General features: G+C 38.0%; 1 protein-coding gene across 1 annotated transcript in view; it reads right to left on the reverse strand.

Annotated features, from left to right (window-relative positions):
• Positions 1-6,387: 6,387 nt before the first annotated feature.
• The window catches only part of FAM171B (family with sequence similarity 171 member B), a 78,576-nt gene continuing 67,280 nt past the window's right edge, over positions 6,388-17,683 (reverse strand). The window contains exons 5-8 of the mRNA XM_052636188.1: positions 17,163-17,333; positions 12,679-12,795; positions 8,019-8,142; positions 6,388-7,762 (exon numbers count right to left, since the gene is read on the reverse strand). Of these exons, the coding sequence (XP_052492148.1) occupies positions 6,415-7,762; positions 8,019-8,142; positions 12,679-12,795; positions 17,163-17,333 (1,760 nt within the window). The 3' untranslated portion in view covers positions 6,388-6,414. The remainder of the gene's footprint in view (positions 7,763-8,018; positions 8,143-12,678; positions 12,796-17,162; positions 17,334-17,683) is intronic.

Here is a 17,683-nt window from a genome sequence, read left to right on the forward strand (position 1 = left end):
GATGCCATCTAACGATCTCATCCTTTGTTGTCCCCTTCTCCTCCTGACCTCAATCTTTCCCAGCATCAGGGTCTTTTCTAATGAGTCAGCTCTTCATATCGGGTGGCCAATGGTATTGAAGCATCAGTCCTTTCAATGAATATTCAGGGTTGATTTCCTTTATTGACTCCTTGACTGACTTCCTTTAGGTTTGATCTCTTTGCTGTCCAAGGGACTCTCAAGAGTCTTCTCCAACACCACAACTCAAAAGTGTCAATTCTTCAGCACTCAGCCTTACGGTCCAACTCTCACATCCATACATGACTATTGGAAAAAATATAGCTTTGACTAGAGGGACTTTTTCAACAAGTAATGTCTCTGCTTTTTAATATGCTGTCTAGGTTAGTCATAGCTTTTCTTCCAAGGTGCAAGTCTCTTTTAATTTCATGGCTTCAGTCACCATCTGCAGTGATTTTGGAGCCCGAGGAAAAAAATCTGTGACTGCTTCCACTTTTCTCCCCATCTATTTGCCACGAAGTGATGGAACTGGATGCCATGATTTTAGTTTTCTGAATGTTGACTTTCAAGCCCGATTTTCACTCTTTCACCCTCACCAAGAGGCTCTTTAGTTCCTCTTTACTTTCTGCCACATGTGAGGTTGTTATTTCTCCTTGTAATCTCGATTCCAGCTTGAGCTTCATCCAGCCCAGCATTTCACATGATGTACTTTGCATGGAAAAAGCAAGAGAGTTTCAGAAAAACATCTATTTCTGCTTTATTGTGACTATGCCAAAGACTTTGACTGTGTGGATCACAATAAACTGTGGAAAATTCTGAAAGAGATAGGAATATCAGACCACCTGACCTGCCTCTTGAGAAACCTAAATGCAGGTCAGGAAGCAACAGTTAGAACTGGACATGGAACAACAGACTGGTTCCAAATAGGAAAAGGAGTACGTCAAGGCTGTATATTGTCACCCTGCTTATTTAACTTATATGCAGAGTACATCATGAGAAACGCTGGGCTGGAGGAAGCACAAGCTGGAATCAAGATTGCCAGGAGAAATATCAGTAACCTCAGACATGCAGATGACACCACCCTTATGCCAAAAAGTGAAAAGGAACTAAAAAGCCTCTTGATGAAAGTGAAAGTGGAGACTGAATAAGTTGGCTTAAAGCTCAACATTCAGAAAACGAAGATCATGGCATCTGGTCCCATCACTTCATGGGAAATAGATGGGGAAACAGTGGAAACAGTGTCAGATTTTATTTTTTGGGGCTCCAAAATTACTGTAGATGGTGACTGCAGCCATGAAATTAAAAGATGCTTACTCCTTGGAAGAAAAGTTATGACCAACCTAGACAGGATATTGAAAAGCAGAGATACTACTTTGCCAACAAAGGTCCATCTAGTCAACGCTATGGTTTTTCCAGTGGTCACGTATGGATGTGAGAGTTGGATTGTGAAGAAGGCTGAGCACCGAAGAATTGATGCTTTTAAACTGTGGTGTTGGAGAAGCCTCTTGAGAGTTCCTTGGACTGCAAGGAGATCCAACCAATCCATTCTGAAGATCAGCCCCGGGATTTCTTTGGAGGGAATGATGCTGAAGCTGAAGCTCCAGTACTTTGGCCACCTCATGCGAAGAGTTGACTCATTGGAAAAGACTCTGATGCTGGGAGGGATTGAGGGCAGGAGGAGAAGGGGACAACAGAGGATGAGATGGCTGGATAGCATCACTGACTTGATGGACGTGAGTCTGACTGAACTCCAGGAGTTGGTGATGGACAGGGAGGCCTGGCCTGGCCTGGCCTGGCGTGCTGCGATTCATGGGGTCACAAAGAGTCGGACATGACTGAGCGACTGAACTCTGCATTTAAATTAAATAAGAGGATGATGATATACAGCCTTGATGTACACTTTCCCCAATGCTGAACCAGTCCATTGTTCCATGTCCAGTTCTAACTGGTGCTTTTTGACCTGCATATAGATTTCTCAGGAGGCAGGTAAGGTGGTCTGATACTCTCATCTCTTAATTTTCTATAGTTTGTTGTGATCCACATAGTCAAAGGTTTTAGCCTAGTCAATGAAGCTAATGTAGATGTTTTTCTGGAATCCTCTTGTTTTTTTCTATGATCTGGAAAAACCCAAATGAACTTTTTGGCCAACCCAATACATGAACCTAAGCACTGTTCAATTAACTGAGCAAACAGCCTTAGTGTTATCATTAGTCTTAGGTTTAAAGCTAAAAGAATTTTTTTTTTTTAAACAGGGGATATGGGAGGGTGTACTCTATTGTTTCTTACTTAGAATATAAAAACTGTGACTCCCAAAATATGTCATATTTTCTGGGCTTCCCTGGTGACTCAGATGGTAAAGAATCTGCCTGTAGTACAGGAGACCAGGGTTCAATCTGTGAGTCAAGAAGATCCCCTGGAGAAAGGAATGGCTGCCCACTCCGGTATTCTTGCCTGGAGAATCCCATGGAAAGAGGAGTCTGCTGCTGCTGCTAGGTCACTTCAGTCGTGTCCAACTCTGTGTGACCCCATAGACGGCAGCCCACCAGGCTCCCTCGTCCCTGGGATTCTCCAGGCAAGAATACTGGAGTGGGTTACCATTTCCTTCTCCAATGTATGAAAGTGAAAAGTGAAAGGGAAGTCGCTCAGTCGTGTCCGAATCTTCGAGACCCAATAGACGGCAGCCCACCAGGCTCCCTCGTCCCTGGGATTCTCCAGGCAAGAATACTGGAGTGGGTTGCCATTTCCTTCTCCAATGTATGAAAGTGAAAAGTGAAAGGGAAGTCGCTCAGTCGTGTCCGACTCTTCGAGACCCCATGGACTGCAGCCTACCAGGCTCCTCCATCCATGGGGTTTTCCAGGCAAGAGTACTGGAGTTGGGTGTGGCAGGCTGCAATTCATGGGATTACAGAGTTGGATATGACTGAGAGACTAACAGTTTCATTTTCATTATCTTGTAAAGTCTGCTCATTGAATGGAAAATGATTTGTCTATATTCAGCTTTAATAGTCAAAATGTGAACTTTGGAGAACATGAAATACAAAGAGAAATCAAGTTCATTATATAAACATAGGGTATTCAAATATTTATTTTAGTATAGGGAGTGTAATCAAGAAAATAACTGAATATTTATCTACCAGATTAAATAACAATTTAGGAAGGAATGTTTCATAGTTTACCCAAAATAAAACAATGCATCAGATACATTTTTAGATTTTATTATCTTTAATGAACTGTTTAACATTTTTACAAATCATCAGATTTTTAAGTTTCCAGCAGTAAATATAGTAGTGATGGCATAAATACACTGAAATGTGAGATTCCTCTGATGAGAATACAAAAGATAGAAACACCTGGAAACAGGGCAAAATGTCAACTCTAGTTCTGACATGGAAATTAACATAGTTAAATTGTTTACAATTCTAGTACATGGAGAAATGAGTAACTCATTCCCTATAAATGAATACGTAACTTTGAGCTTCACCTTCCTGGAAGTTTTGAGGGACATCATTTGATCCAAAGATCCCCAAAACTTTATACTATGTATTGATGCCAGAGGATTTAAACATACAGAAAGTAATCTGAAAATGACTGCCAAAGCAAAGCAGTGTTTTTATTCCTCAACATTTGTGACCTTCGTGGTATACTGTGTATTATAAAACGGCATAATCCCTATACAATTGCATAAATGTCATACAAATGGATTTTACAAATTCAGTATCATATGTATTCAAAAATACATATAGTTGTGCTTTAGTAAATGAATCCATCAGTTCCTTGAGGGATAAATTTGCTTTTAAGTTATATCCAAAGTATGTACAAAGGATCCACAAATGTTAACAATTTGTGACTAAAATTCTCAAGGTTTTCATTTGCAAAAAACTGTGGTGGTTTTCAATTTAAAAATTTTAAGAAAGTTGTGAATATTCCCAGTTTATTATCACTTGGGTTAAGAAAAAGTAGATGGCTTCAGCTCTTTAACAGGAAATTTGTGAACTACTCACAAATGAGAAGTTACACATTTTGGATCATTAGAAAAAGATAAATTACCTATACTTCCCAATTGAGAACAGAATGTGCAGTGTATAAAAAAATAAAGATTTTATTCTGAAACCAACAAAAGTATTTCTAGAAAAGCCCTTGGGGATACATCTTCTCATTTCCTTTACACAAGAATGAGTAAGTGGCATACCTTAATGGCATACCCTTATATCAAAGTGTGTATTCCATTACCAAGATGATAGATTGAACATTTTTTAAGGGTGGGAAAAATATACACTTAAAATGTCAAAGTCAGTATATTACTATATAGTTTCTAACTTCATTCCAACATAATGTTATCAATATAAACTAGACTGAAAAAAGAATTAAATACACAGAGAGATGTTACTGGCATGCAAAATTCACTGTTCCAACGTGAAACACTAGGTCTATATTTTTAATAAAAACTGCACATCTGTTTAATTTGGCTAACAGAAAGAAAATGCACATTTAAGAAAGATGTTATCATATCCTTCTAATAAAGCAAGTCTATATCAAAGGCACTTCAGCAGAGCACTAACTCCTTAACCTTTTCCAAATCATTTTCATTTATGTCACCTTAAATACATCTTTCTGTGTAAAACCAGTAAGAAACTGCCTCTAATTTTGGACCTTATCACCCCTCCCTCAAAAAAGTAAATGCAGGTATTAACCAAAACATTTCTCTCTTCTATGGATTGGGGTAGAATATAGCAAACTTTTACCTAGATCTTTAAATTCTTTGGGTTAATACAGAAAGGAATGTTATCTGACAGGTTATATGCTTCAGAAATGGTTACAGGAAAAACCTGGCTGAAGTCTACTGTCTTGGGGGGAAAAGCTGTTTTCTTTTGATGTATATCTATCTACAGTTTGACTGAAGCTAATGTGGTTCATTTTAGTTCTTACAACTTGTTTATGTGCCTTGGGTCTCTATGTTGCTCCCATCTTAATTAGCAGTGCACGAGAAATAAAGCAATTAGTTTCATTCCTCCCCCTCCCCAACCCAAGGAAAAGGGTAAGCTGCTTCAGACATTTGCCTTTATGGAAATTTTAAGAAAAATTAGATGAGTTGATTTTAATTAACAAAGTTTCATTTTTAGGACATGAATGATAATTCAGAGTTGAAAGCACTTAAAATTAAAAATGGCTCTTGAATGTGTTCACACTAATTCTCTGCTATGATGAAAAGAATATATTACTTCCAAACCTGGAAAAAAAATGTTATATAACTTAAAAGCATTTACGTGATTTAATAAAAATCTTTTACTTTTCCTGTGAAATGGAAACTGTTGTTCCCAAACATTTTTTAGAATGTCAGCAACAAAAAAATCTGGATGTATACCTGGGATCCTAAAGGTATTCTTGAATCTCAAAAGAAATGGCACGTTTTTTCTGCTTGACATTTCAGAAAAAAACTGAAACGTTTATTTCCTTTAGCTCCACATATTTTAAGTCTGGATGTTTATAAGAAACTTTCAATTCATTGATTTTTAAAAATCAAGTTTAATAGTTTAAGTGACTTTTTTGAATAGAAGAAATATCTTAAAACTGATTTCAATCTCTATGTATCAGTGAACCTTAAAGATTGGGGAGTGGGAGGCATGACGTTTTTTTAAAGACTAGTAAAAAAATTTTCTTGACAGCTAAGCTCACTTCCCCTTTTGGTGATGGGGAAGGGGGCAAGAAATTTTTAAATAAAAATTCAGTATCAGAACATTCATTTCTCAGATTTCTAGATAAACTAACACCTGTTTATTCTGTGAAGTTTTATTCAAAAACAACCGAAGAGCTGGCATTTCCCTCTCTAACAACCAAGTAGCTTCTTGCCCATCTTAGGTGAGTATGGAATTTATTTTGGGTTGATACAATATACATGCTGTTTAAAAATGAAAGAAAATGTGGTTTGGCCTTTGAACTCTAGAATAACATCAATCCAGAACATTTATCCAGTTATTTTCAAGTATATGCAGTGGAGAATATAATAGGAACATTTCACAAGAGTAATACAGTTTCATTTCTAAATGTTTCACAGGGGTCGTCAAAGCAGGAGCAATATTTTTGAAAGCAACTTTAGGAGTATACTTTTCACTGTTATTCTTCAGAGTCAGGGCTCAACTTGATGACTGAGCAACAATTTCAGATACTATTTTACATTCTGCACCCTCAGATACTTCAAATTCATCACCCAAAAATAAATAAAAAGCACAGGCCAGAAAAAAGCATTTCTTGGTCGCTTTCTCACTACTGAATTACCATTTGACTATTTACTCTGCTTGAGACATGTCCAGGGACCATGAGATTGCTCAGTCTCAGCTTCTTTAGAAGTTCACACAGCAATTTACAATACAAAGCAAGAATAAACAGCACGAGACGACAGAGACACAACCACTCTTGGTATTAGTTTATGGGAATCAGTGGGCGTTCCTCTCGCTTCTTCCAGATGTTAGTTTTGCTATCTCTCTTGGCTAGTGGTGGTGGTCTGCCCCTTTTCTTAGTGGGGGATATATTGGCTTCAAAATCTTCAGCGGTGCTTCTTCTTCCTGGGGACTCCTCCCCAGGGTGCTCCATGATGGCCCCACTGCCTCCATCTAGGATGTGCCTTAAAGCTGGGTCCTCTGGAGAGCAGACAGTGGTTCCACTCTCACTGCTGCTCAGGTCTAAGTCTTCTAAGTAAAGCATCTTAGGCTGATGCATGCTTTTGATGAACGTTTTCTCCCTCTCCAGTTTTCTACTTGAGTGGTGCTCATTCATGTCCACCCCCGAGTCCAGACTCGTGTCATTGCTCTGGGCTCTCTTGCCCTTTTTCAGGTCTATGAAGGAGTGCCTCACCTGTGCAACCGGCTTTCCATCAAGAGACACAAACCAGGCTCTGGGGTGGGGGGATGGCTTTCCTTTGGACAGTTCTAGGAGGGTCTGTTCTGAAATTCCTTGAAGCTCCGATGAAAAGGGAGTCATTACAACAGCTTCATTTAGTGTTCCAGGAACAGAAACAGATTCCAGGAGGCTATTTGAATACCGGCTCCAATCTGAAGTTTGGGAGGGCAAACTCTGTTGACCTTCCAGGGGGATGTTCTCTTCCCTGGCATCTGGGGGCTGGGCATGAGAATGCATTGGCATTTTCGGTAATGTCTGTGTAAAGTTCTCTCTATTTACTGGCTCCATCAGTTGGCCATAGACTAACTGTCCCTTTCTTGGCAGAGTAGCCGACTTAGCAGGATGCAACTGCTCTGGAGTGGGGAAGAGGTCAGATGTTTGAAGGATGGCTATGGGCTGGCTGTATATGTGCATGATCTGTTCTGGAATGTGGGAATGGCCATATGCCTCTTCCTTACCTGTGAGATACCTCTTTTCCTCTTGCGTATCACCTAGAGATGAAGACATATTGTTGTTAACATGTTTAAGTTGTTTGGACCCTACACTGGGCTCCAAAGACTGTGCTGGGTTTCTGGAGTAATTATTTTGATTGACTGACAGAAACGAAACTTCTTCATTGTAGATTTTCAAATTGTCCCGAGTTTTCACCATGGAAACTCTTTCTTCTGCTTCCACCTTGGATGATTCCTTTTTCTGAGGGCTGTACGAGGAGCTTTTGGCATTGAATAACTGTGATTTGTCCTCGGTTTTTAATGCAACTTTGACTGAACTGATGTGATTTATGTGAGTTGTTGAAGTTGTTTGGTCTCTCTTGAGGACCTCAAGTTTAGTGGTATTTCTTTCTCTTTTCTGTGGAGTACCACACTTATCCCTAGAGTAGAAGAGAAGGCAAAAAAAAAAAAAATGTTTTGAACTTATCTAGAAGGTTTCATTAACAAAAAAATCTCATGTTTATTTTATAAATATATATATATATATAAAATGCTACTGTTAGAATATATCCGTTTTTATTTTAATCTATATTTTAAACATCAAACCATTGCTTTCTACAAACTTTGTAATACATAAAATTTACATGACACTAAAATTAGCCAGTTTGTGTTCACACACATTACTATTGTTCTTACCTGCAATAACAAAGAAGTACAGCAAAAAACCCAATGACAATGACTATTGTTCCTCCTAATATGGCGGTAAGAAATACTGTGTGGTAGGCAGTTATGTCCTTGGAATCTCCATTCATACCTGACCCTAAATAGTTCAAAATAAACAAAGAGAAAATATATTACTTTAGGTCAGGCTTTCAACTGTGTCCTATCCTGGGTGAGGCAGATTAAAGATGTGTACACAGGTCTATTAATTTGTTCCCCTCCCATGGCAGGCTTCTCTGGGGATGGAAAATATTTTCCCTACCCCCGTTAGGCTTAATCAGTTGATTTGCTGTGCCCAGTGAAATATGAGCACCTTAAATGAGGCTGTATAAATTGCCTGTCCTCTGCTAAGGTCTTCTACTAAGTGAAAAGTATATCCTAAAGTTTTGCTATTCTTTTAATCTAGGTTCTGGAATGAGAAAAAAATCTTAAAACTGAACCAAGTCAAGCCCAACAGTCACAAAATAAAAGCAACAAATAGAGAGCAGGCTTATTTGTTACTGATGGCTGAATGTTACAGAAAATGGACCAAGATGCTAAAGTCCTGCTGTTACAAAACTTAAAATATGTGACACTGGCTTCCAAGTCAAGCAGTAAGGAAATTGTTGCAGGAGGTAGTAAAAATAGTGACCGATGTTATGTTGTAGCAAAATGTTTGCTGGAACAAAAGTATTTCTAATGAGAGCTTTGTGCAAAGAGGTTTTGAGATAGAATATAGTGAGCGTTGATATTAGCTGCATTCAATTTAAAAAGAAAATATAAAGATAAAAAGAATTCTTTAAAATTCTTTAAAAAGAATTTGCTAAAGTAAACAGGGATGGAAAGACCAATGAAAATGCAAAAATTGGGGGGCCTGAAGAATCAAAAGTTGTAATTCCTTCAGATAGGACTCTAGAATAACGTGGTGCCATGATCCCCATAAGCTAAGCCCAGCAGAAGACGGTGACCCATTACTCTTTATGAGAACACATATATACAATGTTGTGGTAATTATTTTGTTGTTTTTGTACAGTTGCTAAGTCATGTCTGGCTCTTTTGCAACCCCATGGACTGTACCCCGCCAGGCTCCTCTGTCCATGGGATATTCCAGGCAAGAATACTTGAGCCAGTTGCCATTTCCTTCTCCAGAGGATCTTCCTAACCCCGGGATCACACCTGCATCTCCTCCATTGCCAAGCAGATTGTTTACCGTGGAGCCACCAAGGAAGCCCCTGGAATTAGCTTAACTGCAGTAAAAGCAGACTAAGCATGGGGATGATCAGTGGAGGTTCTGAATATCCTGCATGAAAGTAGACGCAACTTACCTTGAGGTAATGTTTCAACATCACTAGGGCTTAATTTGCTCAGAAATGTATACAAGTCTACTGATTAGTATCAACTGGATTCTAATGCGTATTGGGGGTGATGAGACACCTGATTTTCCACTCATCTCAACCATAAGAAAAAGTCCAGCATGAGGCTTTCAAATTCACCAAGGACGCTGGAAAGACTAAGGACACATAAAGACTTAGACCGTTTAACTTTTACATCATCTAAGTTGACCAAAGTAGAGTGACATTAAAGGATTTGGAGAAGCAGTGTTTTGTTTATGCATTCAGACTTCGAAGCCAGAGTGCCTGAACTGGAATCCTGGCTTCACCCTTTCTGTGTGGTGTTGGGCAAGCTTCATTCACTTATGTCTCACTGCACAGCTGTCATACTTGTTACAATGATTAAATAAAACATTGAGAACAGTGTTTAGCACATGATAAGCACTCAGTAAGTGCTGGCTATATTATACCACTGTTGTTAAATGAAATGTCAAGATTATAGAAGAATGGGCATTCCAGTACTGAATACTCTTTTAACTGATAACTGATAATAAAATGTTTATCATATTGAGTAGGCAACCAAGCACAGCATTACACAATATGAAATTTCTTCAAAGAAAAAAGATAAGAGTAACAACTCTATCTGTAGATAACTATTCATGATCCAGAGCTGCAACAGAGTAAATAGTTAGACTATAATTGGGTGAAATTCAAGTTCTTCTCCAAAGAATATCTGAATATACGTTTTCACAATTGAGTAATGTAAGCAATTTTCACTCCACAGAATTCCAACAGAACTCACCTTTGGAATTAAGAGGCTGACATTGTTACATCTGTCCCAAATCTTAAGTGTATGACAACAGCAGAAAAACATACAACTGCATGTGTGTGTGTTAGTGTGTATGCACATGCCCAAGAGAGGTTAGAAAGTTAGAAAATTACAATAAATTTTCATTGTGATATTTGAAAATAAATGGTACTTGTTTAATTCTATACTCAGCTACGTACTTACCTATAATATATGAAAAACTAATTGATTTTAATTTTTTGCACTTAATATTTTTTCTAGAAATTGGTTTAAAATTTATTTTAAAAACATATTTAGTAATATTATTAACCAAATTATAGCTTCAGCACACCAGACACTAGCCCATCACAAAACCAGTTTGATTGTACAGTAACATTTTCATCCTAAACTGTTTAGGGACATGAGTGATCCTCATATTCAACTCTTGCAATTTAGAAAAAGGAAAACTAATACTCAGATGGGTAAGTACCTATTTCAAGCTCACCCTGTTAATTACTGTCAGAGCCAGAACTACAATCAAATTAAAGTTATCCATATTTCTCATATGGACCTTTCAAAAGCATAACTAGAAATTATCTAATAATCCTACATTTCTGTTAGTACTCTGATTCACACAAAATTGTTCCCAACATAAAAGCCAAAACAAAACTTCTATTTTAGAAAATTATTTCAGCTTTTATAATTCAGTCATCTTGCATAAATGGTATATTTTTAGTGGAAACTACATTTCTCTGTAAAACTCAAGTGCTCCTGTGGTCATTTTTATCAGAAATGAAATAACTTGGATTTAGTTGAGTTGAAGTATTAAATATTAATTGTTCTTTTTCATCAATATTTTATAGTTGCAAATTTAGAATAGGATAAGATCAGACAGCTGGCAAGACTGCATGATATTTTGCACCATAAACAACAAAAGCAATCACCCTCTGGTTTCTGGATAAATAAACTCATAAGCACTATACTGAAACAAAAACAGAACATTCCTCAGGATTATAATGGTTAGTAGCTCATATTTCTTCTACTGAAATACTCTTAGATTCATTTTTGAAACAAAGTCTTGTTACCTTGCATGGTTTAAAAATGGAAGGCTGTCAAATGTAAAATGAAAATAAACTATATAAATAGTTTCGGAAAAACTAGGCAGCCATAACAAAGTTAGCTGATACACTGCTACTGAGAAATGAATGTAAAATGTTATCCGTATCCTGGATCAGGGGATGCACCAGGACTATTCCTGAACAGCATGAAATAGCCAGGTTGCAGCTGCCTTTCAGCTGGAAGCCAAGACACCAGCTAAACCAAAAGAATTACTTCTGACACGATTAAAGATGAAGGAGGGACATATGCATTCAGCTTTTACATTTTCCCTAAACTTTACAAAAAATGACACTGAAAGTTTTGCTCTATCTTGTTTTTATAAATACATAGGTCCACAGGTTAAAGGAGAATGAGATCAAAGACCGGAGCAACAAGATGCTGACAGGTGGAAAGCTGACTTAGAGCACGCAGCAGGGAAAACCCAGAAGCAACTCAACTTATACCAGCGAACACCCAGGAGGCCTAATGAGTGGTTGCCGGCCCACAGTGCAGCCAGTCTACATGATAGCTGGTTAGAGTATTTCTTTTTTTAAGATGACTTAATGGATGAGATATGCAATGTTTGAGAATTTTGAGATATTTACACAACTCAAGATAAAGGATTTCTAAGTACAAAGTATATAGATAGATTGATACCATGTTAATTTGATACCAGTTAAATCAGGAAAAATGAAACACTTATTTCTCCTAAAATATGAATAAGACCATTCCTAGCACACAGCTCTTGGTTTTTGCCCACCTTCTGTTCACATGTCAAGCCAATCTTCATTTGGGCCATCACCTGTCTTATCCTATGAACACTGGGGACAAACACTATTATTCAACAGTCCCTCATCCCCACCACACCCCCACCAATGATGACCTAAGTCTGAAAATTTTTCATCCCTAGAAAGATCAGGAACAGTGTGAGGAAAAGACTGCAAAGGGTTAGGATCAGCTGTCTTAAAGCAGCAATCTTCCAAAGACAGTGGAGCAGGTCTGCTAACTGGGTCCTCTAGGATTCCTGCCTTTTACAGTCTGCTCTTTCAGCCTTCCCTAGGATCCTGCAAACTCCTGAGATCCTACTATATGTTTCTAATTATCCAAAATCTGCTCGTGGTGTTTGCAGTCAAAAGCTCTTAACTGATCTGGGTAGAATTCATTCATAAAAAGCAAACTAAGAAAATTCTTGATTTGAATAAACTTTGCACTTCAGATTCATCAGGTATAACAGTTGTAAATGACCCTAGAGTTCATGGAACTTAATCTTTCCCTATGTATCTGGAAAAAGTAAAATAAAGCTGAGATTAAGAGACTAGAAGCTTTTTCCAGTGTAATACAGTAAATAGCAATGCTTAGAATAAAATGGGAAACTAATATCAGTTTTAGCATGACTATTTGGATTTTTTAAAGTTTATATTTTGTTTCATTTTTACCATACCTCTAGTTCCTGGAAGTGGAGCTGCTATCCAGTAGCCCAAATGTGGTGCATCATATGTCCATATTAAATGACTGTTATATTCCTTGACCATTCCCTGGCCATGATTTACCCACACACCTAAAAAGGAAGGCAAATAAAAAGTAATAATCAGTTACCTTATATATCTTGAATGCTAACAGGAGTTCGCTGATAGTCATGTACAGAATAATTTGTAGGATATTTCCAAAGATGAAAACTGTGACAATATATTTTCATGGGATAATATATATCATAATATGTATTATATTAAATTTGATTTGTTATGACCAAAGGATATACAATCAATATAAATAAACTATATATCATATATAAAATCAATATAAATTTTATATAAATATAAAAAGGGTATCTCTTAGGGAAATCATACTTTCCACATAATGTCTAAATTGTGTATATTGAGATATGTCTTAGTAAGAACGTAATTAAATCCAAATTTATCAACAGATGGTTGTTACCTACTCTGGGATTCTGATTAAATGCTTACAGTATGTGTTTTATGACCTTATTAATATTTTTATTAAATGCTGTTTTGTTCTAGTACTGCTGGCATGGTTCTTTTAGAACTAAATGTCTTAAAATTTAAAAAGGTACTATTCTGATTCATTTAAATATCAACCACAGAAGAAAGAATTCAGTAAAACCAATATCTTTTATGAAGTCCAGCATGACAAAGCTTGTTTATAAGTTTGGTCTATGTATTTGGTTTACTGATTCATTGTAATGATGTATATAGACAAACTTGAAATTATGGGAGTGAGTCAACCTGCTTTTTGAATAGTCATGTTATACTTAAGCAGTACATGTGATGAATCAATTCAAAAATTTTGCCACTGGAAGATACATGAGAAACACAGGCTTTTTTCAGCAGAAACAGAAAACAGAACCCAAAGCAGATATTCTTCTTTAAAGTGTCTTAAAACAATTCTCTCATTCAACAAGTCAGGGGATTGAGGCCAGAATAAGTCAAGTGACTTGTTCAACGTCATATTGCTGGTAAATGGACCAGAATCCAGGTCTTACAGCTTTTAATCCAATGTTTTACAGAACTATACCACTGCAACACTGTGACTTACAATAAGAAATTTATATATATGGTCTTAAATCCCCAGTGCTGGCATAGAGCTCCTAAAAACCTTGTAATTCCCTATGTGATAAGATCCATAAAGGTGGAAAGAGTGTCTTTTCTTGTTGACAACAAGCCAATTTCAACCATGTCTGAGTTTATGTTAATGAGGTGAATTTTGGAAAGTCCCAGTGGATAGGGGCTGGTTGCCAGGGGATCCAACTGCATGTACCTTTCATCCCCACCCCCACATACCCCTCTGGAGAAGGGAGAGGTGCTGGAGCTTGAATTCAATCCTCAGTGTTCAAAGATTTAATCAAGCGTGGCTACATACTGTGGCCTCCACAAAAGCCCCTGAACTGCAGGGTTCAGAGAGCAGAGCTGGTGAACACGTGGAGGTGCTAGGAAGGTGATGCACCCAAGGAGAGAGCACTGAAGCTCCAAACCCCTTGCGCTGTGTATCTCTTTCATCTGGCTGTTACCAAAGTGTATCCTTCTATAGAAAACCAATAACCTAGCTAGTAAACTGTCTTCCTGCGAGCTGTTCTAGCAAGTTACCAAACTTGAAGAGAGGGTCACGGAAGCCTCCACTTTATAGCCAATCACAGCAGCAGCATGGCTGATAAGCTGGACTTGCAGTTGGCCTCTTGAGTTGCAGGCTGTGGGACCAAGCCTTTAACCTGTGGGATCTGACACTAACTCCAGGTAGACAGGGTCTCACTCAGTTCACTTCAGTCACTCAGTCAGTTCAGTTCAGTCGCTTAGTCGTGTCCGACTCTTTGCGACCCCATGAATCATAGTACTCCAGGCCTCCCTGTCCATCACCAACTCCCAGAGTTTACTCAAGCTCATGTCCATCGAGTTGGTGATGCCATCCAGCCATCTCATCCTCTGCCGTCCCCTTCTCCTCCTGCCGCCAATCCCTCCCAGCATCAGAGTCTTTTCCAATGAGTCAACTCTTCGCATGAGGTGGCCAAAGTACTGGAGTTTCAGCTTCAGCATCAGTCCTTCCAATGAACACCCAGGACTGATCCTTTAGGATGGACTGGTTGGATCTCCTTGCAGTCCAAGGGACTCTCAAGAGTCTTCTCCAACACCACAGTTCAAAAGCATCAATTATTAGGCACTCAGCTTTCTTCACAGTCTAACTCTCACATCCATACATGACTACTGGAAAAACCATAGCCTTGACTAGACGGACCTTTGTTGGCAAAGTAATATCTCTGCTTTTCAATATGCTAACTAGGTTGGTCATAACTTTCCTTCCAAGGAGTAAATGTCTTTTGATTTCATGGCTGCAATCACCATCTGCAGTCCAACTCTTTGTGACCCCATGAACTGCAGCACACCAGGACTCCCTGTCCATGACCAGCTCCCAGAGTTTACTCAAACTCATGTCCATTGAGTCGGTGATGCCATCCAACCATCTCATCCTCTGTCATCCCCTTCTCCTCCCACCTTCAATCTTTCCCAGCATCAGGGTCTTTTCAAATGAGTCAGGGCTTCGCATCGTGTGGCCAAAGTACTGGTGTTTCAGCTTCAGCATCAGTCCTTCCAATGAACACCCAGGACTGATCTCCTTTAGGATGGACTGGTTGGATCTTGCAGTCCAAGGGACTCTCAAGAGTCTTCTCCAACACCACAGTTCAGAAGCATCAATTCTTTGGCACTCAGCATTCTTTATGGTCCAACTCTCACATCCATACATGACTACTGGAAAAACCACAGCTTTGACTAGACAGACCACTGAAGGCAATTTTCGGACACTTGGCTCATGTTGGAGGGTACAAGAAAAATACCCTCACATTTGGTGACCAGAAATGAAACTTTTGAGTGTAGAATAGAGTTGAAAGAAGAGTTTGTCCCTTACAACTACCTTTGCTATGTACATAATTTCCAGTCTTTTTAAAATAATATATCTGTTTTTATCTTCTGTAGTGAACATGTTTGTGCCTCACTACCTACCTTTTCAGTTACAATGAAACTTCAATTAAAAGCCTCTTTGAGAATACACTGCTCCCTCTTCTTAGTCTGCATGATTAGTTTAGGGCTCCAGTCCCAGCTCCAACACATGACGAAGCCTAAATAAATCTATGAAATCTACTTGCAGGCCACAGACATTTGTTCTGAGATAGGCATGCAAACCTCCTCCTAGAAATGCAGTTAAGGGCTTGTGTACTGGCTACTAGGAAAAGAATTTCTCTACCTTTTGGACTTTAACCTGGCTAGTATAAAGTGAAAGCACCTACAGCCTTCCTGCCACTCCAAAGGGAAATCCTATTTCAGAAAGGTTATTAACACAGGAAACAGATGAGAGAGAAATCAAGTCCTACAAACCAGTCTAGTCTGTGCATTGTGACTTAATCCAACACAGTTCTACCCCTGGGCTTTTCAGTTGTCGGGGACTGATCATCTTTTTTTGTTTTTTGATAAGGACTCTCACTTTATTTACATGGAAAAACAAAACCAAGAGAAGCAGAAGAGAAAAATGCATCCAGTTGCTATTTAGGAGGCTAATCTCAAGAAACAAAATTGGTACCAAAGTGTTTTTTTTGGAAAATAATCAATCACTCTTTCTACCTTCATATATATAGAGAGACACATACAGAGAATACAATGTTATTTATTTTCATGAAATTTGCATAGTTTATTAATTGCTTTAGCCAATCTTTTAGATATAAGTTTATATTGCCTATGAATCCACCTGCAATGCAGGAGACCCCAATTTGCTTCATGGGTCAGGCAGATCCCCTGGAGAAGGGATAGGCTCAGTATTCTTGGGCTTTGCTGGGGGCTCAGATGGTAAAGAATCCACCTGCAATATGGGAGACCTGGGTATGATCGCTGGTGTGGGAACCATCCCCTGGTGGAGAGCATGGCAACCCACTCCAATATTCTTGCCAGGAGAATCCCCATGGACAGAGGAGCCTGGCATGCTACAGTCCATGGGGTCACAAAGAATTAGACACAACTGAGCCACTAAGCATTAGCACTATCATAACAAAAACCCATAAGAGCCTCAAAATATAAAACATGGGAATGTGAGTAAATAATGCTATTTTAAAATAATAGTGATTTCATTTTCCCTACAATTTTATTATATTAATCAAAGTGGGGCCACTTTTGGTCACTGATAAAGTGCTTAAAATTATAATATTACTGATTTAGTGCTCTACTAAAGAGAAAACATTCATATATAAATATTAATGGTTAAATAATAAGGTATATTAAAATTTAATATTCTATGCAAAATAGAAATTTGTCAATTATACCTTAATAAAGCTGAAATTTTTAAATAACAATAGCAACCTATTTCTAAGAGAAACATTCAAATATTCAAAAAATTCAAAGTATTCAGAACCTTTTCCCATAGTTCACATACCTGTGTTCATATCAAATGTCCAGGCAGGTATGTGATCCCCTGCACTTACATCATTTGTATGTAGGAGAGGAAGAGAAATTTGAATAGAGCCATCCACCTTTACTTCTTTTCCTCCAGAATATATTTTCACACATATTGCAGCAAGAGGAGTTAACTCAATGCTTTCAAAACCTAAAAACAGAAGACAGTTCATTAAAATCATATGTAAAGCACAGACTATAGTCATATATTAACAACAAACTAATATTGGCCTAAAATATCTAGTTCCTCTGTTTCAACCAGAGTTATCTAGTGTAATACCAAATAGATACTAGGTTCTCTTTAAAGATTTTTAAACTATAAAATATATCATAAGTAAATGCTATACTTAAGTAATACTAAGACATCATGTATGAGCCTAATGATCTAATTCTCTCAGACTCCTCTGATTTAATGTCACTGGAATCTAAAAGCCAATTTTTTTGTTTGTTTTTAACTTTCTATTTTACACTGGAGTATAGCTGGTTAAAAATGCTGTGATA

The sequence above is a fragment of the Budorcas taxicolor genome, chromosome 2, assembly GCF_023091745.1.
Source record: "Budorcas taxicolor isolate Tak-1 chromosome 2, Takin1.1, whole genome shotgun sequence".
NCBI classification, from domain to species: domain Eukaryota; kingdom Metazoa; phylum Chordata; class Mammalia; order Artiodactyla; family Bovidae; genus Budorcas; species Budorcas taxicolor.